Source organism: Silene latifolia, chromosome 4, assembly GCF_048544455.1.
Source record: "Silene latifolia isolate original U9 population chromosome 4, ASM4854445v1, whole genome shotgun sequence".
Taxonomy (NCBI): Eukaryota; Viridiplantae; Streptophyta; class Magnoliopsida; order Caryophyllales; family Caryophyllaceae; genus Silene; species Silene latifolia.
In genome coordinates, this window is record NC_133529.1 from 26,175,970 (window position 1) to 26,201,517 (window position 25,548).

The window sequence follows — 25,548 nt, forward strand, 5'->3', positions numbered from 1 at the left end:
GGTGAATTTATCAAAAGTGTTTGGTTGCCTCTTTAGGAATCCAATTCTACAGGCGTTTTAAACTACCCTAGAAGGCTAGGTAATCCAACTCCTCTATTATGGAGGTGTTGGAAAATTGTGGGATTTTTAGAATCCTACGTTTTGCGGAAAAAGTGGTAACCAAACGAATTCCCATTTTTACAAATCATGAGATTTTCTAATTCCTAAGTTTTCTGAGGGCAACCAAAGGACACTTAATATTGGCAAGTGATTGATAATTGTAAATTTCCTACTTTGTTCTCAACAATTCATAAAAATCAATCAATCAATTAGTTATTAATTATAGATAAGAATAAAATACCTCTAAAGTTAATTGATGGAATATATAGTGAATCACATGGGAAAATCTTATGCAAAGAATAGTCTAATTAATAATCTAGCTAATGATATTAAAAACTAAGAATGAAAAGGAGGTTGTAGTAGCTTAGGCACAAAATGCCTTAACACCCAAATAGCAACAAATTTGTTAGCTTGTTGAGTCATATGGATACCATCCCAATTAACAAGCTTTGTTGGGTCTGAACATACTGGAACTCCTGGATTACCACAGGCTTGCTGTCCCAAATCAAAGTTGTATTGGTTGTGACCCTCTGCACAACATGCTTTCTCCGGCCTGTCTCTCTCGAATCCTACCAAACCAACCGGCCTCTTGTTTAGAATGTTGTTACAATATTATATATGTTCTCGGTTATATTATTAATTCTATTTAACAAAATGCATAAGAGAAGAATACCTAAGGAAGGGGCATGTCGTAGGAGCCATGTCATGGCAGAGTAGTAGTCTGCATAGGCGATGGCAACACCCGGGTACTGGTGTTGCAAATCTTGGATGGCTTCATTCAAATGTTGATTGTGGAACATTGAGAATTCATTATACTCTTTGAGGCAACCAAGTTCATCATACTTTGATCCATCATTTGCTCTAAACATAACTAGGTATATCGGGACACAGCCAATTGGAAAGTTTCCTGGCACCACTATGTTCTTTGCCCCAAGCTTGATTACTTCCTACGCTTAAGCATGTGATAATTTTTAGCAATCAAATATTTATGTATTCATCAATTACTGTTACTAATGAGTTGATATATTGATATATGAGAGTATATGACTTACTCGGACGGCATTTTTAATGGCTTGTACAACTTGAGGTACAAGTGCATACACTTGTTTCATGCTTCTACCTTGAGCGAAGGCAGAATTATAGTCATTGCCACCGATTTCACCCATTAACACCAATGATTTTTGTAATCTTCTCTTGCAATCTGCAAATAATCACACCTCCATCATGTAAATACTAATTCTATATGAGGCATGTGTTAGTTTATATACTGAATATAAGAATATTTGAAATTCTAGGACATTGCAGAAGTATTAAACTAATAGTTACAGAGTACTTACTTAAAGGATTGTGACAATATGTGGCGAGGTGATATTTAAACCAGCGAAGTTGCGTAGACAAGGAACTGTAAGTGGTGGTGGAAGAGACGTTGACTGTGGCCAAGGAAACATAATCGAGAGCAGTCGCACCAGCCACCGCGAAATTGGCTCCATATGTGAAGTCGTTTCCTCTGCCTAAAAATGGGTTTAGCAAGGGAAGGTGGAAGAACATAGCTATCATTTCAAAACAAGAAAACATTGATTAGAAGTAGTTAGATAATTTAGCCTTATGCTATCTAATTTAAAATTAAGAAAGCCTAAAAAAGAACTTTAAGAATCTAATACTGATAAATTTTCTTACAATGTTAATTATCACTAAATTAATGTTTGTTAAAAGTTAGAACGGAACAAGGTGAGATTTGTATTCTTGCAAAAATTTGGTAAATTTTTTTACAATGTTAGATCCATATCGACGAAATTAATGTTGTTAAAGCGGAACAAGGAGACATTTGTATTCTTGCCTAAACTTACTAAATTCCTTACAATGTTAATTATCACTAAATTAATGTTGTTAAAAGTTAGAACAGAAGAAGGCGAGATTTGTATTCTTGCAAAAACTTGGTAATTTTTTTACAATGTTAGATACTCCATATCAACTAAATTAATGTTGTTAAAGCGGAACAAGGAGACATTTGTATTCTTGCCTAAACTTACTAAATTTCTTACAATGTTACATCTTAACAAAATTAATAATGTTGTTAAAACGGAACAAGCTAAGGCGAGATTTGCATTTTTGCCTACATATCAACGGAACAAGCTAAGGAATTGGGGTGATAGGGTCGTGGTTGTTAGTAGAGTATCAGTGGAATATCACGGTTGTTAGCCGAATTTGTCCATATACCTCTTTCTAGCATGTTTTGCTATAGTCAGCTTGCTATACTTCCAACAATCAATACAATATGCATTCCATGCACGAAAATTTTCTGATCCTTTGTATTCTTGCGTAAAATCGGAAAATGTGACCATTCTTAGTCATTTTCACTAATCATGGGCAAAAGCAATAGACATTTTTAAAAATCATTGCCAACCAACACAAGTAATAAAGAGGAAACAGAAGAAATAAGGCTAATAAGCTTAGCTAAGATTAGTTTTGCATGTCATGAAGCCCATGTCAGTTAACCGAAGAGGTCATAGCCAAAGGGTTAAGACGAACGTATCGTGTCAATAGGTCAAAGGTTCCATTCCTCTTTCTTGTTTATTATACTGACTTTACACCTCATTTTGACACTTAAAAAATGAAGTAGATGTCCGTTACTATAATTAATTAGTTAATGGATTTTTCTAACCTATGCCCACTGACCATAAGATAAGAAACCAAAAAGAAAAATAATTAAATGGTATTTTTAAGCGAAATTGCAATATTCTATGAGTTTACTTTTGTTAACAAGAAATACATTTAATTATTTCTCTTTTTGGTTTTTATCCTAGGTGGACATAGGTTAGAAAAACCGTTAATCAAAAGATGATAACATATAAATTGTTCTAAAAAAATGGTGTTTATACGGCGATTTTACATAAATATTATGCAAACGGATCTCACTAACATAAAAATGACCCATAAAAGCCAAAATGTAATTACTTGTGTAAAGGGATCCTTACCCAAGAATACATGATTCTAACTTCTAAAACGCTTTTATAACTTAGCATATCTTAAAGACAAAAGAATTGCATGTCATGAACATACCAAAGAAATCCACCATGAGGAGGCCATCAGAGCAACGCCCGGTAGCGCGATGGAAATACGTCTGGCCATAAGGCAGCCTTGCAAAGTTAACGGTACGTCCATTCTGTTCGCGGACTAAATTGCCAGTGTCGGAAAGGGAATCACCAAATTGGTATATTGCATCAAAGTGCATTGTGGGAACTACACCTACGTTTCTTGTAAGCAAAGATGTTATTGCCTTTGGAGTTATGATTGCACAAACTATGATGAACAAGTTTAATAAGAACAGCCTCATTTTGATAATTAATTGAGCAATAATAATGACTCATTTGGTAGGAGGGAATGGGGTGTTTATATAGGGGGAAATGGAATGATTATGAGTAGAGGTATTTCTTCTACTTTTTTCAAAGATTATGGGAAAACTGGTAGGTTTGGTTTTATTTGACTAACTTGGTAAATGTTAATGGCATGAGAGAATAAGGATCACATGAGATGTTACGGGCCTAAGGCTCGATCATTTATTTACCTTTGATTAAATTAACCTTACAAAGAATATAAGGCATAGATAAAAGATTGAGACGGATTTTTTTTTTTTAATACCTCCTCCATCTCAATTTCATTATTTGGCCAACTATAACTAAGAATTTGTGAGATATTATTAGTTTGTTTAATGTCAAAATTATTATAAAAATAAATTATATTATTTTTTTATAAGAAATATTTTTAATTAGTGTATATTGCAGAAAATTAGAGTTACGTTGACTGCAAAAGTTAGATGATATTACAAGTGCATTTTTTTTTTTTTTTTTTTTTTTTTTTTGTTGGATGACGAGGGGGTTGAATCCCCCCGGGCCCATGCATTCCCGCACCACCACATGGACCATGTAAGCCACCTCCTTCGGGGGTTGCAGTGGCCAAGTGATCATCACCCCAGCTGGTAGTCGAACCCGGGACCTCTCAACTCCTGCATTTCTGCAAGTTTCAAGGTTTAACCCGGCTACCACTGGACTAACACCACTTGGTTAGTGCAGTTATTCTCCCTTATTTATCTTAAGGCTAAAACGGGTCGAGTATTATCATTCCACTTAAGCATATAGGACAATTTTTTTCCCTTTCTAAATGCATTGTGCTTTTTCCTATTCTTACTACTTGGTCCGTCTTAATCTTAAGACATATACATTCATGTTAAACAAGAATTTGCGTTACAAATGAAACGGAGTGACTGTTTTATGTGGCTTATGATTTAATAAACCGAATGATCAAGTATTGTTTGTGTGTCAACAAGGCGCAGTAACTACCAAATCTCGATTTCTAGGCAGAAAAGCAATGAAATGTATGAATATACAGTGGGAACTGAGATGTTGTTTAAGCAATGTACAATTTAATTATGTAGCAATGTATCATTACATTGTTATGACGCCACCAACTCAGTTGGTTCATGACTTGTGAGCTAGCCTAGTAGCCTCTCTAGTCTCTCCTCTTTATTACCAAGTATATAAAATAATAAAGCCTTGGCATAGCTTAGAAGCTACTGAACAAATTAAATTTAGCCTATTTTTTTTCTATATTTATTTAGAAGCATGCACCGAGACAATAACATTGGTCTGTAAAATTTACAGATTATCAATAGTCTAATTATATTGTACGACATTATTATATGATGGAAAATGAGATAGCTATAAACCTGTTCTAACAATTCATATTGTAAAAACAAAAATATATGTTTAGAGATTATTTGGCATAGTATCACAAAGATGAACTTGTTACTTAAATTAAACCTAAAATTAAGTAGACCCGCCTGAATTGATAACCGATCGAATACCCGATACAAGTAAAATAAATATTATCCAAAACTCCACTCAGTCCGTAACTGAATCCAATTCAATAATATCCAAATGATATCCGAACATGAATATATCTGAACCGATAAGAACTGTATCGAAAGAATTGAATGAAAAATGTTTATTTTCTCAGAAATACACTCCTATTTAGGTATTTTTCATTGATTCTTTATTTATTAATGATGATATAAATTATTACATTCAAATTGAAAAGTATAAGTTACATTTAAGCAAAATATTTTTACCTTCAAATTGAAAAGTGTAAGTTACATTTAAGTTAATTATTATTACTAGACTAGACCTGAACCGTATCCGGTTCGAAATAGCACAAACTGATTAAAGTTACTAAGGGAAATAAACCCGATGGAAATCAAACTGAAATCGAATTAAGGTTAACCCGATTTAAGTCGAACCGATTTAACTAGATCCGAAACTGAATCGAATGACCCGTTTGCTTGGTCTAAATTAAATGTTTTTTTTTTTGGTGAAATGTGAGATATATATATATATATATATATTAAGAATGAATAATTTACAAAGGAAGTTCAAAAACAGCATCAACACCTAAGCCAATGCATTCATGCTACAACCATACATCACTGCAGCCAAAACCAAAAAAACAGTTGTTCCGGGTGTGATTCCGAAGCAGTTATTTGTTACCACTCGTGGCTTGTAGAATGACATCTTTGATTGAATCCTCCTTTCGGTCTCCTGAAACAATGAACAAACTGAGGGCTCGGCTTTGGACCGAGCGAACTCACTCCGACGCTCAAGTCAGTAAACTTAAAGGGATTAAGTTGTGTGTTACTTGGCGAAGTATATATTGTAGAGAGATAAGGAAGATATTACCGGATTATGAGGTGTGTAGGTTATATTTCGGATCCTTTCCTCAATGAGGGTTGAGGAGTATTTATAGACTTTCACCTTTTGTCACGTAGTGGCCAAGTGGCTAGCAGGTGGAAAGACTGTTCTACCCTCGGCCGAGGGACCCATGGCAGGCCGGCAGGCCTGGTTGACTCCATGCCGAGGGGACTAGATGTGAGTACGCGGATATGTGCCCCGGCTGGCTAGTTGTCCCAGCCGAGGCACAAGAGACAGGCCGACAGGCTGCGTCGGTTAGGCTGTCTAAGTCGTTGACTTGCTGTGGATATCTTTGACCTTGCTCAATATGTTGACTCGGTCAGCGGGTGCAGAATATGCCCCATCAATTTGCCCCCAGCGTAGTCTATGCCGTGGTATGGACCTTCGATGAGTGTTGAGCGTATTCTGCGCAAGTAAAAATTTTCTGCCCCGGCTTCTTCTACCTCGGCTTGGTGCTGCTTAGGCCGTACCGTATCATGTCCCCCCTCCACATGGATGTGTAATGGACATCATATATGGAAAAGAAAGTGGCGCCAGTCGGTCGAGACCGAGGTTGTGAGTGCCGTGTGCTTTTGATTGCCCCCGTAGGTCTTTGTCAAGCTTGGTTGAATCAGCGGGCCGTTTGGCAAGTAGATACCAAGGGGCGTGTTGAAGAAGATACGTCGATTGGCATTCTGTCAAGGAGCGTGTTGAAGAAGTTTTGTCACTGTTTGTCGATTGACATTCCATGGCTGCATGCCTGACATGTGTCTCGTTGTTGATTGGTTGACGTTTCATGGGCTTTGCCCTGATTGGTCGGATTGAGTGGGCTTTGCCCTATAAATAGGAGAGTTAGCCCCTGAATTTGGCCTTCCAAATTCATTTTCTCAAAAAATTTTCTTCTTCTTGCTTAACTTTCTTTGACGAAACTTCTCTCTAGTCTTCGAAGCGTTACTCGGCGTAACACTCTTCCCAAGGTAAACAAACAAATTTTCCAACTTTTTAATTGTTTAAGTTTCTTTGTTGTGAACATGTCTTCTCGCGATCTGGGACCTAGTAATCTGCGCCGGGGTTCCCGTCGCGTCTTGATGAAGAGGAGGCACTAGCCGCCGTCCGATAAGGTCCGGGGGGCCCTAGGTCTCCTTCTCCTGAAGTTGATCCAAAAGTTCAGGAGGATTGGGAGGATGATGATGATGTTGATGATGACGGTGATGATGAGGAAAGGGCTCATCCCGATGACGGGAGGCCGTACGTCCCGGATCACGGCGCGCTGTAAGGTCGGCCCTGACCGTGCTTGGACCCACAAATTTGCCCGTTGTTCCGGTCCTGACTTCTTCGAACATCATTTCTCCTTCGGCAGGGAGTATAAGATTGTTATTCCTAGAGAGGGTCAGGCCGTCTGTTGCCCTCCTCCGGTCTGTATCGGCGTATATATCAGACACCTGGAGTATGGGCTCCGGTTTCCTCTGAATGAATACGTTATGGCCATAATTAAAGCCATGAACGTCGCCGTGGCCCAACTGCACCCGTTGGCCATTAGGACTATAGTCGGCTTTGTGTGGCTCTGCCTTTTCAAGGGGGAGGTCCCAACGGTTAACTTATTCCGCCGGCTTCATCACCTTCGGCCGTAAGCCCCTGGTCGCGTTGGGTGGTACAGCGTGCAGACGGAGCCGGGTTATGTCTCCGTTGATAAGCTTTCTTCCTGCAAGGACTGGAAGCCGCGGTGGGTGTACGTTGAGGTTCCGGAGGATTATCCACTGCCCCGGTTCTTCCAGCACCGCGTCAATTTGCGGTGCGAGAGTAAGGGGGAGCATGACAAATGGGTCTTCCGGAGTAAGCTTAAGATGGACGCCTTGGCAGGTCCCTCTTAATGCGGATGAGAAGCGGGCGATGATTTGTTTGAGGTGAGAAGAATGGGATGCCGAAGGGATGGATGCCTCCGACGCAGATCATTCTTCGGGATGAGCCGTCTTCTGCCACGTCGGCCTCATACCGGCCCTCGAATGGGGTGAGTGGGGTCGGTGTGAGGCCCATCTCTGCTTTTAATGTTTCTGTTATTTGAACTTTGATTTATTTCTTCTACTTAACCCTTGCTTCGTTTCCTTTGCAGACCGTTTCGGCCCGGATCTGTCCGAAGATATCCTTAGGAGAATGGGACTTGCCAAGGACAAGACAGTTGTTAATTTGCATCCTAAGGCCTGCACGTGATCGCGCATCGCCGCCAAATGATCTCATGGATCGCGGTGAAGGCCCTAGATACGACGGCGGCCCAGGCGAAGGTTGCCGGTAACATACCGCGCCGAACGCGAAAAACAAAGTCTTCGGCGGCGACGGCGTCAACATCAGTTCCACCTCCAATCCCCGCAGTCTAAAAGGAGACTGTGGAGATCGTCGATATTACCGCCCAGGAGGAGGTCACCGTGGCAGAGGAATCTCCTCTCTTTCGTAAGAGAAAAGAGGCTACACGCGCCGATGCTTCGCTTTCTATCTTTGCTGCGAGGAAGCAAAGAAATGCGTCCTCCGGCCAAGAAGGCCAAGCTCGGTACAGATCTATCCCGTGGCTCGAGACTTAGCCGGTTCATTAGGCGTTCACGATGACAGCTCTCGGTATGTCCATGAATGTTGACATGGATGCTTTGGTTGAATTTTTTGTAGATCCACCGCCGCCGTCTACCGGACACACTGTTGAACGGCGTGCTGAGAAGCAAACTGCGCAGGCAAGTGGTCAAGATGCCACCGTCGTCTCCTCCTTCCCGAAGCCTACCCCCGTCCAGATTAGGTCGGAGGGCCTGAGTTTGGCCAGGATGCTGTCGAAGTGGGCTGATGTGGCCGGTGCTTTTATTGTGGAGCAAGAAAAGGCCATGACTGAATCTGCCCCACAGCTCGAGCGGCTCAGGCTTGAACTCGATGCTGCGAAGAAGGAAGCTGAGAGGGCCAAGGCTGAGGCTGAAAAGGCGGTCCATGCTGAGCGAAAACTTAGGGAGGACGTTGAAAAGGCAGTCCTTGCTGAGAGAGCCAAGGCTGAGGCTGCGGAGGCTGATGCCGCTAAGCTGCTGGAGGGGCGTGACCACCTTCAGAAAGTCGCCGACTTTAATGCTAAGAAGAAGGACGAATGGAAGTCCATGTTTCAGTCCCAGGGGAAGGTGGTTCGGAATAAGGAGGCTATCATCGCCCAGAGGGAGGAGGACATTGAGACGCTCCAACGCGAGATTCTTCCTAACATGTGCGCCCAATACCGGGACCTGGCCGAAGAAGCTGTCAGGGAAGTGATAGGGGAGCTCTTTCTTGATGGCTCCTTTCCGTGGCAAAAATTTGACGAGCTGCTTGATGACAAGCTTGAAGCTAAGGAGAAGGCCGCGGAGGCGAAGGCCGCTGAGGAGGCAAGGGTGAAGAAGGAGGAAGAGGAGGCCGCGGAGAAGGCGGCCCTTGCTGAGAAGGCTAAGGCGGCCAAGGAGGAAGCTGAGAGAATGAGGGCAGCTGAGGCTGCTGAGGCTGAAGCTGCCAAGACAGTTTCTGGGTTGCCTACCAAAGATGATGCTGCTAACGTCGCTGATGGCAAGCAGCAACAGGCATAGGGAGACGGGCGGTCGTCACCAGGTTCACCCGGCATCTCGGATAGCTTCAGCTGTTTGGGGGCCAACTATTAAGCCTTTCCTCCCTGCCATCTTTTGGCGCTTCAAATGATATGTCTGTAACCTTTTGTTCTTCTTTTCCTTGTTTTTTGTAAAACTTTGGTAGGTTGTGTTTTGGCTTATCCCTATGGGGACGGCCGTCGTCTGTATTCTCCTTGTAATCATTTTCAATAAAGTTTGTTTATTGGCCCTCGGCTTGGCCGGGGCTTTGATCACAATCCTTCACTTGTCTTCTTTCGTTATTAATTGAGCGCTTTTTCGTTTTTACCTTCGGCCTGGCCGAGGCAGTTAGAATGCGTATCTCAACTGTGTTTAACGTTTTTTAAACATGTTGGCATGTTGGTCGCTTCCTCTTTCACTCTCGGTCTGGCCGAGGCGTCCGATTTGCGTTTTCCAACCGCATTTGTGAACATGTTAGTGTATCGACCGTTGTGTCCCCCCGCCAGGCCTTCGGTTGGCCGAGGAGGCTAGAGGTTACGGCTCGACAGCGTTCAGTATCGTAGACATATTGATCGCTTCCTCTGCCAGGCCTTCGGTTGGCCGAGGCGGCTAGAATTGCGTCTCAACTGTACTTATACGTTCCTAAGGCATGTTGGTCGTTTTCGCGAGTATCAACTGCGCTGGTGGTGACTGTCGTGGCGTCTACTTCTTGGGGTGACTGCCCGGCTTGGGCCGTGGCGTCTACCTCGATATGACTATGGAGGGGATAAACACTTTGATGGAAAACTTGTATGATTTTTCAATAGATATAAACACGCGTTGGGGTGCCAACAACAGTCTTTGGACACCTCCGCCGCTATACAAAGTATTTCCTGAGGTTGTCAGTGTTCCAATGGCTCATCAAAGGCACACCCTCCATATCTGTCAGCCGGTATGTACCCGGCCTCATTTCTTCAACCACTTTGTAAGGACCCTCCCAGTTGGCCGTCAATTTACCATGAATGTTCCCTTTGTTGGTGGCGGCCGACTTTCTTAGGACTAGATCCCCTACTTTTAAGTCCCTTTTGTGGACTCTTCGGTTGTAGGCTCTTCTCATTCGGTTTTGGTATACTGCCAAGTTGAGGCGTGCTGTATCTCGGCTTTCTTCGACCAGGTCTAGGGAGGTTCTAAGACCTTCATCATTTTCATCCGAGTTAAAGGTGGCCGTTCTGAATGTCGGCACCGTTGCTTCAATTGGCATAACTGCTTCGGACCCGTAGACTAAGTGGAATGGACTGTACCCCGTTGCTTCTTTCTCTGTGGTCCGGAGGGACCATAGGACGCCGGGTAGTTCATCGGCCCATCTTCCCTTTAGGTCTTCAACTTTCTTCTTCAAACCGTTGAGGATTGTTTTATTGGCTGCCTCCGCCTGTCCGTTGCTCTGTGGGTGGCAGACGGAGGAGTATGCAAATTTGATACCAAGCTCTTCCAACCAGTTCATTATTGTGTCACTCCAAAACTCTCGGCCGTGGTCAAATACCATGACTTGGGGTAACCCAAAACGAGTTATGACATTTTCCCAGATTACCTTTCTTACGGCCGCCGTCGTCTTGGCGTGCATCGCGACAGCCTTCAACCCATTTGGTGAAGTAGTCAACGGCGACAATCAAGTACTTTCTTCCTCCGGATGCCGTTGGAAATGGTCCTAGCAGATCCATCCCCCACTGTGCAAAAGGAAGGGGACTAAGTACCGGCTGCAGGTATCGGGAAGGTGCATGTATCACCGGAGCATGCATTTGACAGTTGTTGCACTTTTTGGTTTTGGCTCTGGAGTCCTCAAGCATGGTGGGCCAGAAGTAGCCGGCTCGGAGAGCTTTATGGGCTAGTGTTCTTGCCCCCATGTGATGACCACAGATGCCTTCGTGAATTTCTGTCAAGATTAGCTCGCGTCGGGCCGACACATTTCAAGAGTGGCCTTATCACGGACCTCCTTTATAATTCTCCTTCAAACACCAAGTACCTTCTTTGCGATCCTCTTTATCTTTCGTGAGAGACTGCGGTCCTCCTAGTAATTCATTCATCGGTTTGTACTTCATTATCGGAGTCATCCACGTCGTCTCGGTTTCTATGTCGCCCACCATGCCGACGGTCTTAGTAATGCTTTTGGCATTCCTGATGTCCACCAGCACGGTTCGACTGACATTCTTGATGGTTGAACTGGCAAGCTTTGAGAGAGCGTCGGCTCGGTTGTTCTCAGACCTGGGAATGCATTGTATCTGGAAAGATTTCAATTTTGAAGTGTCAGCTTTTACCCTTTCCAGGTATCTTACCATCCCATCGTCTCGAGTCTCGTACTCTCCTCTGATTTGATTAGCCACTAAAAGTGAATCTGTTTTCAAAATGATGTGCTCCGCCGGCGCAGCTCTAGCTAGCTCGACTCCGGTTATCACCGCCTCGTATTCGGATTCGTTGTTTGAGGCCGAGAAGGTAAATTTCAAGGCGTACTCAATCTCGTCCCCGTTTGGGCTGATGATAAGTATGCGGCTCCGAGCTGTTCGCCGTGGAGGACCCGTCGGTGTATACTTCCCATACTCCGGGGTTTTGCTCTTCTTGATATGTGCACTCGGCCAAGAAATCTGCAAGTGCCTGTCCCTTTATCGAGGGCCTCGGCTTGTATTGAATGCCGAAGCCGGATAGCTCTACTGCCCATTTGATGAGCCTGCCGGATTGCTCAAATTTTTCCAATGCTTTCTCCAATGGTTGGTCGGTTAAGACCGTCACGGGATGTGCGTCGAAGTAAGGCTTCGATTTCCTTGCGGCAACGACGATAAAGAAAGGCGCTTTTTCAATCGGTGGGTAATTCCTTTCGGCGGGCAACAATGTATGGATGACAAAGTAGATTGGGTGTTGCTGTTTGTCTTCTTCTCTCGATGATCACGCAGATCGACCGTGGCCGAGGTAACTGCTATATATAGATATAGCGTCTCCCCCAGCATCGGCCTGGACAGGGTTGGGAGAGTTTGAAGATGAGCTTTCAGTTGCCTGAAGTCCTTATTTCCCTTCAACACTTTGAAGAATGGGGTGCTCTTGTCGGCTGACCGAGAGATAAAACGGGCTAGAGCCGCCATCCTCCCGGTCAACATCATAACCTCTTTTCGATTCCTCGGCTCCGGCAGGTCCAGGATTGCTTGGACTTTCTCTGGATTGGCATCAATTCCCCTGGCGCTGACAAGCACGCCGAGGAACTTACCTGACCGGACACCGAAGTTGCATTTCATTGGGTTAAGTTTCATCTTGTATTTCCTCAGTGAACAAAATGTCTCGTGTAAATCGGCTAAGTGCTCGCTGTCACACTTGCTTTTTACAATAGCATCGTCGACGTAAGCCTCAATATTTCGCCCTTTTTGATTTTGGAACACTTTGTCCACCAGTCTTGTGTAAGTTGCGCCGACGTTCTTCAAACCGAACGACATCATTTTATACATGTATGTGCCGTTACTGGTGATGAATGCGCATTTAGGCATGTCTTCTTCGGCCATGAATACCTGATGATACCCTGAGAAGGCGTCCAGCAGGCTCAGCATAGTGTAGCCTGCCGTGGCGTCGATTAAACTATCTATTCGAGGCAAGGGATAACAATCTTTGGGGCACGCTTTATTAAGATTGGTAAAATCTACACACATCCTCCACGCCCCCGATGATTTCTTCACCATTACAACATTAGCTAACCACTCAGGATAAGTACAAGGCATGATAAAGCCCGCCGCTAGTAATTTATCTACCTCGGCTTTGATGGCCTCATCTTTCTCGGCTGAGGAGTTCCTCATCTTCTGCTTGACAGGGCGAGCGGTGGAGAGTACGTTCAGCTTGTGAACAATTACCTCCCGGCTCACGCCTGGCATCTCGGCTGCTGAGTAAGCGAAGACGTCTTTATTCTTCCTCAGCAGGTCTAGGAGAGCGGCCCTGAATTTTGGCTCCAGGTTGACACCGACGATTACGGCGCCCGGGTCAATTTCCACTTCTTCGGTCTCCGCTCCTTCGACCATGCCGACAGTGGCATCCATGAGGTCGCCCTCCTGTTATAAGGATGGGCTTTTCCCCTTCTCTGACTTCTTCGCCACTTTGAGGGATTGCATGTTGCACCCTCTAGCAGATATCTGGACGTTGACTACTTCGTCTTTTTCGTCCTTTGAGACGAGCTTATGCGCTTCCCCCCGGTCCGAGACGTACATCAGTGTCAGGGCCCGGATGGACATTACTGCATCGGCCTCGCTCAGAGTGACTCGGCCTATGAGAACGTTGTAGGCGGACGAGCCGTCAATGACCACGAACTCAGATAGGACATTCTTAGCCGCATTCCCCTCGCCGAACATCACCGGCAGTCTGATTGACCCCCAGGTACCAGGCCGGCCCGAAAAATCAGTACAATGGATTGGTGCGGGGGCTCAAGTCCTCAATCTTGAGACCGAGATTGAGAAAGCACTCCCGAACATAATGTTCGTGTAGGCGCCGTGTCAATCGGGCACCTCTTGACCAGGTGGTTGGCTATGTCCAAGTGGACTACAAGTGGGTCATTTGTGCGGGCGATGACTCCCTCGTAGTCCTTCTTCCCAATAGTCATATCGGGGATGTTGGAAGCGGGGATCGCTGTTTTGGGCACAAAGTTGATGGCCTGATATAGCTCGTTCAGGTGCCGTTTGTGCCCATGAGCGGACCCACCGTTCTCGTTGCCCCCGATGACAACATGGATTACTCCTATCCGTTCAAAGACGGATTTCTTATTTGAGCCGCTGGTATTAGTCTTTTGGCCTCCGACAACATATTTGCTGAGGCTCCCCTTCCGGATCAACTCTTCAATGGCATTCTTCAGATGCCGGCAGTTGTCAGTTAAGTGACCGGTGTGGCCGTGATACTCACAGTACTAGCTCGTGTCACCGTCCCCCCTCGCCTTGGGAGGCCTTTCCCACTTCTGACCCTCGTTCTTGCTCAGGGAGAAGACCTCGGCAGCAGATACGACCAGGGGGGTGTGACCATTGTACCGCTTTTGGTAGTACGGTCCCGAACTCCCCCCGGCGCCCGCCGAGTTCTGTTTCCTGGCGGATTTGTCAGACCGTGACCTATTATTGTCACGGCGTCCTTCATCCGGGTTGTCCTCCCGGCGGCTCTTTCTCTCTGAGTGCCCGGCCTCGCTGGGGCCTACCCAGGTTTTGTGGTAGTCCTCCACCTTTATGGCTTGGTCGGCCATCTTCCTGGCGGAGTCTAGGTTCAGGCCTCCGCACTTGATGAGCTCGTTTTTTAAGTCTCCTCTCGGGAGGCCTTTCATCAGTGCGAAGGCCGCCAGTTCGCTGTTCAGCTCACGAATCTGCTGAACCTTGGCGTCGAACCTCTTCACATAACTTCGGAGAGACTCGCCTCCCTCCTGTCTGATAGTTAGGAGATCCGATGTCTCGACGGCCCTCCTCTTATTGCAAGAATACTGGGCCAAAAATGTGTCCCTTAGGTCGGCATAACAGTATACCGACCCATCGGGTAGCCCCTTGTACCAACTTTGTGCCATCCCATGCAGAGTCGTTGGGAAGACTCGGCACCAAACCTCATCAGGTTGCTCCCATACCGACATGTAAGACTCGAAAGCCTCGGCGTGGTCGGTTGGGTCGCCTTCTCCTTTGTATGATATGGGTGGCAACTTTAGCTTAGTCGGCATCGGGACCTCTAGGACATAGGCATCGAGGGGCTGTCTGACCACGTGTCGAATGACACGCGGCGATCGGCTCCTCGCATCCTTAGTCCGGCTCCTCTCCCCGTGGCGGGAAGGGCTTCTTCTCCGACTCTGGTGAGTCGGGCTTCTTCTCCGACTCTGGTGAGTCGGACTTCTTCTCCGACTCTGGTGAGTCGGACTTCTTTCACTCCTCTGGGGCAGGCCTCGTCGGTGCTGCGGCGACACTGTCCTCCCGCGAGTGCGGGAAGGACTCAGGTCTACCACTTGCACTCTGGGCTCCCCCGGCGTCTTGACATGGTCAGCTTCCTCCAATGCTTCGTTCAAGTTTCTCGGAGTCACTTTTTGGGCCCTGGTCTCTTGTGGGGGTGCCGCCGCTCTTGTCGTTGTGACAGTGTGAGTCGGCGTGCTACCCATTAGTTCCAGGAGTAGCTTCAGTTTAGCTGCATCAACCACATGTCCCATGATAGTGACTTGGTCGGCGGGCAGCGGTGTATCTTGTTCCTTTGGCATCCCGTTCGTCGTATCAGTGATACGGCCGGTGGGGGACTGCCCGATTTCAGAGTTGTGGAATGTGTCATCTTGGTAGAATTCAGTTTCCACAAGCACCGTTTCTGGTTGTTTCGACATCTTCTTAGCTCGTTGGGTGGGTTTTGTGTTTTTTTTTCTTTTTTTCTTTTTGTAAGGGATTTGACTAGCTTCTAGTATCTGTATCCCCACAGACGGCGCCAATTGTTCCGGGTGTGATTCCGAAGCAGTTATTTGTTACCACTCGTGGCTTGTAGAATGACGTCTTTGATTGAATCCTCCTTTCGGTCTCCTGAAACAATGAACAAACTGAGGGCTCGGCTTTGGACCGAGCGAACTCACTTCGACGCTCAAGTCATAAAACTTAAAGGGATTAAGTTGTGTGTTACTTGGCGAAGTATATATTGTAGAGAGATAAGGAAGATATTACCGGATTATGAGGTGTTTAGGTTATATTTCGGATCCTTTCCTCAATGAGGGTTGAGGAGTATTTATAGACTTTCACCTTTTGTCACGTAGTGGCCAAGTGGCCAAGTGGCTAGCAGGTGGAAAGACTGTTCTACCCTCGGCCGAGGGACCCATGGCAGGCCGGCAGGCCTGGTTGACTCCATGCCGAGGGGACTGGATGTGAGTACGCGGATATGTGCCCCGACTGGCTAGTTGTCCCAGCCGAGGCACAAGAGACAGGCCGACAGGCTGCGTCGGTTAGGCTGTCTAAGTCGTTGACTTGCTGTGGATATCTTTGACCTTGCTCAATATGTTGACTCGGTCAGCGGGTGCAGAATATGCCCCATCAACAGTATTGAACTAAACTAGACCAGACACAATGCCTCAGTCCACTGCTATGCCCCATTTCATGAGCCATACTCTTTCATTCTGTGTTGAAAAATAATAGTTCTTACTCGAATAAATGTGATATTAGTACTTGAATGGCGTAAAACAATTATAGTTTTGACAAGAATTTATTTAAAAATAACGTATACAATTAATCAATTTTGCATGGAAAAATATTACATAAATAAGTTCTATTTTTTTATAAGGAAAGAATATTAGGTTAACCAAAATTAACGTATAACATCCTTGCGGATGTGAGCGGTAAAAGAAAGCACTGCCTTTCAAATTACCAAAGAAAAATCAAGAGAACCAAGGGCAAAAAGAAAACTTTCAAAAGAAAGTCGGACTCTTTTAAAACCCAACGAAAAGAAGAAAAAGGGAAGAAGAAATAAATCCGTAAAAGACAGATAACAACAACTCATCAATACCGTGGACATAAATGAGGTGAATAAATTAATCCTTAAAAGACAAATCAGCCTTTTCTCACCACTCAACCACAATATTAATTCAATGCTTTTAAAAGAGGTGAAAAACAAAGCTTGTAACAAAAGTAAAACACAGAATAAATCAAGCAAATAAAAACTCGGTTAACAATATTCTTCTATTATCAGTAGATGATAATAAAACTCAATAAAAATTATAAAAAACTTTATTACTTCTTGATTTAAACTTTTATTCTTAAGATGAATGATTAAATATAGTTTTCTTAGGCTAAAGTGGAGAGTAAATAAGGTCGGATTTTAAATGAGGCGAAAATCAAGAAGCAAAGATTATTACTTGGTACGATTTATATCCGTCGGAAAGCTAGTCTTTCGAAGTACTCCAATGTTTGGCTAGTGGAAGAAACTCTGTTGTTTTGGTTTTAGGTACATCTAAAGGGATCAACTATTTGTGATCAACTAATCAGCAAGAAACAAAAAAAAAAGTTTCTCTCTTGAGAGTTTCTCTATGAGTGTTTCCTTAGAACTTAAGTTTTCCCTTGACTGGCACCGCCTCACCTTAGCTTCCGCCTAACTCCCCCACTAACACCTCCACTAATCCCCTCAAACTTGCCTAAATTTCCATAGCTTTTGACGTGTCACTCTTCTTCTTTACAGCTGTCTCTCACCTGATCATTTCTCGCCGCCTTACTTCACCCTCCTCTCTGTTTCTTTGGCTCCGACTTACAGCTGCCACCCTACCCCTTCCACTAAAACCTCCACTTTTTACCTTGTTCCACCATATCTTTTTTGAGGTGTCCTTCATGCACCAACCCGTCTTGCCACATACCCCTTCCCTGTCGAATTCCGACCTATAAATTACCCTAACCCCTTCACCAGACTTACTGTCCCTACCTACCTTCTCCACAATTTCCCTTTGTTTCAGACCTTTAATGGCGTCTTATTCTTCTCCAAATCCGTGTCGTGCCGGAGTCAGCCTAAAAATCCCTTTACACCTCTGCGCCGACTTCACCGGCGTCGATTTTTCTAAAGCATTCATTGCCAAAATTCTTGATCAACGCTATCTTGATGTCCCAAGAATCTATAATCTCATATTTAAACATTGGAAACTCAATGGTGCTGTTTATATTCGAGCAATGGAGCCTTACTATATCTTTGAGTTTTCATCTTCTGCTGACCTTGCTTATTTCCGTCTGAGACAGACGGTTAATATTGAAGGGAGCTTGTTTGTCTTCCGACCTGTCACTCCTACGACCATACCGGATAACTTACTATTTCATATTGTGCCTCTTTGGATTAGGGTTAAGCACCTCCCTTTTCCTCTTTTAAACACTTCCGTTGCTGCTTTTCTTTTATCACACGTCGGAGACATATGTGAAGAGGAAACCTATCCTACTTTGCTACCAACACGCAACTTTGTTCTGGTTAAAGTTTGGGTGGATCTCTCGAAACCACTCATTCCTGGATGCTATTTGGCTTTAAACGATCGTGAACATCAATGGATTGGGTTTTCCTATGAAGGAGTTTTCCGCTTTTGCAAGATTTGTGGCCAAGTTGGCCACCGTGTTTCATTCTGTCCATCTGGTAAAGTTCGTGGGGCTAGAGATATTCAATCTCGTTTGGATGAACTTGTTTCCCGAGGTTTAATGTGTAACGCCCCGTAAACAACAGGAGTACAAAATGGTATATTTTATTAATAGCCGCGAAAATTACAGAGCGTTACCGCCGTATTTCCCCATACAGAGAAATACAAGGCTTACATTATTTTTCAGTACAACCAAAATATCTAGTAACATGTTTTATTGATAGGTCTATCTTATTATGATCCATTATCCTTATTCTATTTCCTTGCGTCAATCTCACTCATGCCCTTCCCTGTTTCCTGTACCTGAAAAAGATTAATAAAATAAAGGGTCAACCAACCACCGGTTGAGTATATTTCCCATAACCTCCAACTCAAATTAATATAACTCGGGTCATTATTATTGAACAGGGCCACATTACGGAGCCGAGACTCCCTTAGGCTATGCCCTCCTCCGTGTACACAAGATAACAATCTTTTTCTCTTTTTCTCTTTTTTCTTCTTTTTCCTTTTTCTCTTTTTTTTTTCTTTTTATCCGGATATAACGGGGCGGAGCCAATTGCCGAGCCCCCTGCCGAGCCCACTTCATAGCTCACATCCATGTACACGGGATAAAATAATAATGTGGTCTGGTCCCTTCCAATAATAATGTCCCGGATGATACATTGGCCAAATGTACATCTCAGCAATGGTATTTTAATATTATCATGTGAGCATTATAACGTCAATTATTAACACAAACAGCACCACATTCATATCTCACGTAAACCACATTACGTAAAATATACAAGTATAACATAACTTTATCACATAAACAATAATTCACGTACATTATAATATCAGTTAAGTAATTATAACGATAATATACTTACTCATTATATTAACTTAAGACGAAGGGATAGGAAATATACCTCATTTGCTTCACTATTCGGAATACCCGTACTTATGCTTTCTCTAACTGGTTGTTATTTAGTTGTGTGTGCATGAATTTGCCATTGATTCACGTCCTTTTTATAGTAAAACTAAGTCGGTTACAATAGTAACCCTATTCCTACCTATATCTTTACGTGGATTTCACATTGTCCATGCAAAACCTATATGCCAAGCTATGTTGTATTCCTCGCCAATCATACATACGTACTATTTTTTTACTAGTATTTAGAACATGTGACATATGTAAATAAACTATGTAAATATCTTAGATATTTAACTTTACGGGTTATTTTCTTTTAGATAGGTCTAGTAAAAATTTTACGGGTGAAATTATTATTAAGTTGGACTCCACTCGAACTATTTTATTCTTATTCTTGGGTCTTACCTATACTAGGTTATTATGCCTTTCGAATTTTATTAAGTCAATATCTCCCTCCGGGTGGGATCTATTTCATTTTATGTACTCTCTCGACCCCACATTGATAAAAATTATTTCCTCTTTCAACGAATAACTTACTTAATTTTATTAAATAATATAATTTTATTCGGGGTATCACATTCTACCCCCCTTAAAATAAGTTCCGTCCTCGAAACTTGGATTATTACCTTATTGGAACACATAAGGATATCGACTTCGCATTTCCTGTTCTGTTTCCCAAGTCGCCTCTGTGTCATCGTTATATGATTACAAAACTTGTAGCAATTCTTAAACCAGGTTGAAATCAAACAAGACGAACAAAATACAGAAGTGCGCATATTTTGTGATGCTGGAAGAATTCTTCGACCCCTTTTAGTTGTTGAAAATCTAAGGAAGATAAAGTTATTGAAAGGGGATGAATTTTCTTTTCAAATCCTTCTGGGCAAGGGGATACTTGCAATAATTGGGGTTGAGAAAGAAGAGGACTGTCACACTGCATGGGAGATCAAGTATCTCTTTATGGGTGATAAAGGAAAAGGTCTTGAGAAGTATACTCACTGTGAGCTTGACATGTCATTTTTATTAAGTGTAAGTTGCGGAACCATTCCATTTGCTAACCACGATCATGCTTGAAGGGTTCTTTACCAACCTTTACTAGTGAGATAACTTTGTTACGGAGAGCCTTTTCCTTATGATCTGAATTGAAATTTGAATCGGTTTCTTTTCGTATGTTAGATCCTCTTTAACTTGCACCAAGGTTATGTTAATGATGTGACTAGGCTCGGGACTATACTCCCTTAAGAGTGACACGTGAAAAAAACGTCATGGATTCTAGAAAGTTCTATTGGAAGGGATAGTCTTTATGCAACATTTCCAACTCGCTCCACTATCTCAAATGGTCCCATGTATCTTGGACTCAATTTTCTCTATGTTCCGAATCTAATAACTCCCTTTTTTTTTGTAGGTGATTACCTTAAGAAAAATTGAATCACCTACTTGAAATACCACTTGTCGTCTTTAAGGATAGCTCAACTATTTTGAACAGCTCCCATTTTCCCTTATATGATTTTCACTTTGTCTGAGGTTTCCCGGTTTGATCCAATGACCCTCAATTCGTCAATATCACTTCAGTATATTGGACATCTACATGTTCTCCCATACAAGGCCTCAAAAGGAGACATTCCAATGCTAGCATGGTAACTATTATTGTATGAGAACTCTATCAAGGGCAAATATTGTTCCCAAGACCCCTGAATCTCTAGAACACATGCTCTCAACAATTCCTCTAAAGTTTGAATTGCTCTCTGTGTTTGTATATTGGTTTGTGAGTGAAAAGTATTGCTATAGTTCAAATGAGTACCAATGGCATTTTGGGAAACTTTACCAAAATTTCGCTAAGAAGTTTGTGTCATGATCTGATACGATGGTTTTGGAAATTCCGTATAATCTGACAATCTCTTTTATATATCTCTTGGTTAACTATTCAGAGTTCCACGTGGTTTCGGTTGTGAAAAAGTGTGTACTTTTGGTTAGTCGATCTCAGTCGTCCATATCTCATTCATTCCTTTTGGTATCAAAGGCAATATTGTCACAAAGTTCACTCCTATCAACTCCCATTTCTATGATGGAATGTCTAAAGGCTGTAAATTTCCTCCTGACCTTTAATGTTAATTTTCATTTGCTGACAGATTAGACATTTTTGACAAATTATAACATCTCATGTTTTCCTATGATGTCATCACATATGTCAAATGTTTTTATACAACTAATTCCCTTAAAAGGTGTACTAATATAAGGTACATGAGTATTATTTTCTCCTTCTTTTAAAATTTCCACTATTAGGTACACTCATTTCTCTCACAATCATAATATCCAACATAAGACATAATAAGTCACCATGCAATTTTTTTTTTTCTATTCTCATATCTATTTTTTTTTTAAATCTTAAAAATAGGCAATACTAGTTAACCAGATCTAATTTCCTTTATCGTCATTTTGAATCCTGAATTTCTAACTATGGGTAGGTAAACAACAAAACAGTTACCACTAAATGCCTCTACTATCACATATGTCCTATAAGGGGCTATTAAATACCTATATTAAAATCCATGTGGAATTTTGACTATTTTACCTCGTCTCATGTGAACCTCCATTTTTTTTATCTAGATGAAAATCCAATAGATCTAATTTATCCAAGAAACAACGTACTTCTGTATAGAAGTGCCACTATATAGCTTAGCTTCTATGCCTAGGAATAGGAGCACTGAATATTATGTTCAAACCAATTCCTCGGCCTTTTTCCTAATTATACATTATCACTTTATATAACTTAATTTATTGACTGTATAAATAGACTGTCTACTTATTTACGGTTCCACTGACACTTACTATTCACTGACGCAACAGTACCCACTGACGCTACAGTAGTACAGTACCCACCGACACTTTTTTTTTTTTTTTAAATATATATATTTTTTTTCTATAAAAACCACAAAAATTAACCATTTTATCCACCCACTTCATTTACTTCTTATCCATAATCTCAAAAAAAACATATTCTCTCTAAATTATGGATAAATCATCCGGTAATTCATCCAATAAATCACCCGATATCTCCTCCGATGAGCTTTATAATTCCGTTACAAAGTCTCTTAACGAAGTGAAGACACTCATTAGCTTGCTAATGATACTAATATGTGTATTAGTAGCGGTATTTGCAATAATTATAGTTTATATTACGAAGTAAATAATTATTGCTTGTAATCCTCTCTTGATATTATTAATCATGTTACTAATCTAGTAATTTGTATATTCTTAGAAGTTTTATTATCGCCTGAACAACTTGTTAAATAAACTACACATGTTAATCATGTTTAAAAAGATAAAAGTAGGGTAACCTCTTTTTTTTTCCTATTTTTTTTTTTTTTTTTTTTTTTTTTTTGCTTTTATTAGCAATCGAACCCCAGACTTCTTAAGCGAACTGAGATTCTCGGACCACTTAGGCTCCCTTCCGAAGTTGACATCTCAGTTACAAAATATTACGATATTGTCTTATGTTAATGTCGTTTCAGCCACAATACTTCAAAACAGTAAATGAACATCTCATCTCAACTGGGCTCTTTCAATTTGGGTTTCACGAAATATTCAAATATTCCCTCATTAAAACATCATAACATTAATTCTCAATATTCCACTAATCCACAATTATTACTTAGTAATCCACATTAATTATGTTTACACCACCACAAACCCCTCATGTACTTAATCAAACCTACTAGTCTATGATCCACGGAATAATGTAATCACTTGATATCATGATCTTATCATTTTATCACAAATAACTTATAAAGAAAATGCATTCACTAATCTTATACTTTTTCTGAAGCAAAACTTTATAATCCAAATTTCACCATCACCAGCATATTACCTAATTACCACCTACCATCAACAACCAACAACTTCCAAATTTCAGTCCCCAAAATCACGGTCATTCTCAAAATAAAAATTAAACATGAAAATATTTTTATCCTTTTCTTTTACCTCTAAGTAACTCAATGTCAATCTCTTTAGCATAATCCAAACGACTTAAGTACAACTCTATTAGCCATAAATCCCTTAATAATATCATCCAAGTCCTCAATCCACAACATCTTCAAAGCTCTAATAAGACTTTATGATGCTCACTAATGACCTCCGAAGACATTAATCCAACATTCTCCATAACTGAAATAAGTATTCACTTAACATTTACAAGCCCCTAAATATATCTTCAAATCTCCAAATATTTTTTTTTTTCGTAACATCCTCAATATATAAGAATAAACCCACAATATTTCTAATCCAAACTTTAAAATTCTTCCTCCTTGTGTCTACCATATAAATGCTTCTAAAATTCAAACTCCATAAATGTACTTACATTGACTCCATCACACCTGGATTCCTTTTTGTATTTTCTCTCTTTTCCTATATGCCTCCAATGGTAAGCTTGCCCAATCAAATAAAGATCGCATTATTCACTTCATTTCTATACTCCTAACTCATTCCTCCAAAAAGTTTGGCACAACTTTCTTTTTCCATAACAAATACGACAAATCCCTTTCTTTTTTTTCCTTTACAGATCAAGATTTCGAAAATCGTGACAATCACTTATCTTAGTTTATATATATTCTACATATATCACACCTTCATAGTTAATATAAACTACAAAAACCATCATCTTCTCGAACTCTCTCGGACATAATATTCACCATTCCTCTAATGAATAACATCGACATTTCCTACGTCGCCGTCGTTAAGTAAATCTAATGCACTATACTTTGGACTATTTCATCAATATTCGGCAATAAAATAAATTTATTATACCTCTATAATATTGTATTTTTCATGGTTTGGGAGTCTAAATGACTAAGGTATGGTACTTCCATTTCACTCTGCATTCATGGAATTAGACTCTATTTCTCACCCATCCTCTAATGTCTCTAACCTTGTGACATGACAGTAAAACTGAACCTAGTAGTTCTTTATACTTTTTTTTTTCTTATGTAACCTACGATCTTAAAAGTGTGCACATATATAGAAAGATATGTCCCCAAGTACCGTATCAAATAGTGCACTAACGATAAATACTAAAAGGACACAAAAACAATATCATAAAGTCAAATAAGGTAATCACATAAGTTAACAAGCAAATAAACAAGATAAAATCCTATAAGCTACCCATGATTCCTAGGACGTCTACCCATCTCTCGGTCAATTTATGTTTTTTTTTATCCATATAATTTATTAAATAATTTTTTTTTCATTCTTTAGCCTAAGCTCTGATACCACTTTTGTAACGCCCCGTAAACAACAGGAGTACAAAATGGTATATTTTATTAATAGCCGCGGAAATTACAGAGCGTTACCGCGTATTTCCCCATACAGAGAAATACAAGGCTTACATTATTTTTCAGTACAACCAAAATATCTAGTAACATGTTTTATTGATAGGTCTATCTTATTATGATACATTATCCTTATTCTATTTCCTTGCGTCAACCTCACTCATGCCCTTCCCTGTTTCCTGTACCTGAAAAAGATTAATAAAATAAAGGGTCAACCAACCACCGGTTGAGTATATTTCCCATAACCTCCAACTCAAATTAATATAACTCGGGTCATTATTATTGAACAGGGCCACATTACGGAGCCGAGACTCCCTTAGGCTATGCCCTCCTCCGTGTACACAGGATAACAATCTTTTTCTCTTTTTTCTTCTTTTTCCTTTTTCTCTTTTTTTTTTCTTTTTATCCGGATATAACGGGGCGGAGCCAATTGCCGAGCCGCCTGCCGAGCCCACTTCAGAGCTCACATCCATGTACACGGGATAAAATAATAATGTGGTCTGGTCCCTTCCAATAATAATGTCCCGGATGATACATTGGCCAAATGTACATCTCAGCAATGGTATTTTAATATTATCATGTGAGCATTATAACGTCAATTATTAACACAAACAGCACCACATTCATATCTCACGTAAACCACATTACGTAAAATATACAAGTATAACATAACTTTATCACATAAACAATAATTCACGTACATTATAATATCAGTTAAGTAATTATAACGATAATATACTTACTCATTATATTAACTTAAGACGAAGGGATAGGAAATATACCTCAACTGCTTCACTATTCGGAATACCCGTACTTATGCTTTCTCTAACTGGTTGTTATTTAG

General features: G+C 41.6%; 1 protein-coding gene across 2 annotated transcripts; it reads right to left on the minus strand.

The window, feature by feature from the left end:
* Positions 1-286: 286 nt before the first annotated feature.
* On the minus strand, positions 287-3,629 carry LOC141653308 (acetylajmalan esterase-like). Of its 2 annotated transcripts, none has more exons than XM_074461033.1 (5): positions 3,160-3,629; positions 1,437-1,610; positions 1,152-1,300; positions 773-1,046; positions 287-668 (listed from the first exon to the last, which is right to left on the minus strand). In XM_074461033.1, the coding sequence occupies exons 1-5, from the start codon at positions 3,431-3,433 to the stop codon at positions 436-438; spliced, it is 1,104 nt and encodes a 367-aa protein (XP_074317134.1). In that variant the 5' UTR covers positions 3,434-3,629; the 3' UTR covers positions 287-435. The 2 variants fall into 2 exon arrangements, with proteins under 2 accessions (XP_074317134.1, XP_074317133.1); XM_074461032.1 differs by having other exon boundaries at positions 1,437-1,649; positions 3,160-3,623.
* Positions 3,630-25,548: the final 21,919 nt, after the last annotated feature.

Excerpts from the sequence above, each read along its gene's own strand:
- LOC141653308 (XM_074461032.1), bottom strand. The coding sequence starts at position 3,433 with ATGAGGCTGTTCTTATTAAACTTGTTCATCATAGTTTGTGCAATCATA. Across the intron at positions 1,650-3,159 it reads CCTCATGGTGGATTTCTTTG|CTATGTTCTTCCACCTTCCC; the intron begins GTATGTTCATGA and ends TTGAAATGATAG. Across the intron at positions 1,301-1,436 it reads ATATTGTCACAATCCTTTAA|ATTGCAAGAGAAGATTACAA; the intron begins GTAAGTACTCTG and ends GATTATTTGCAG.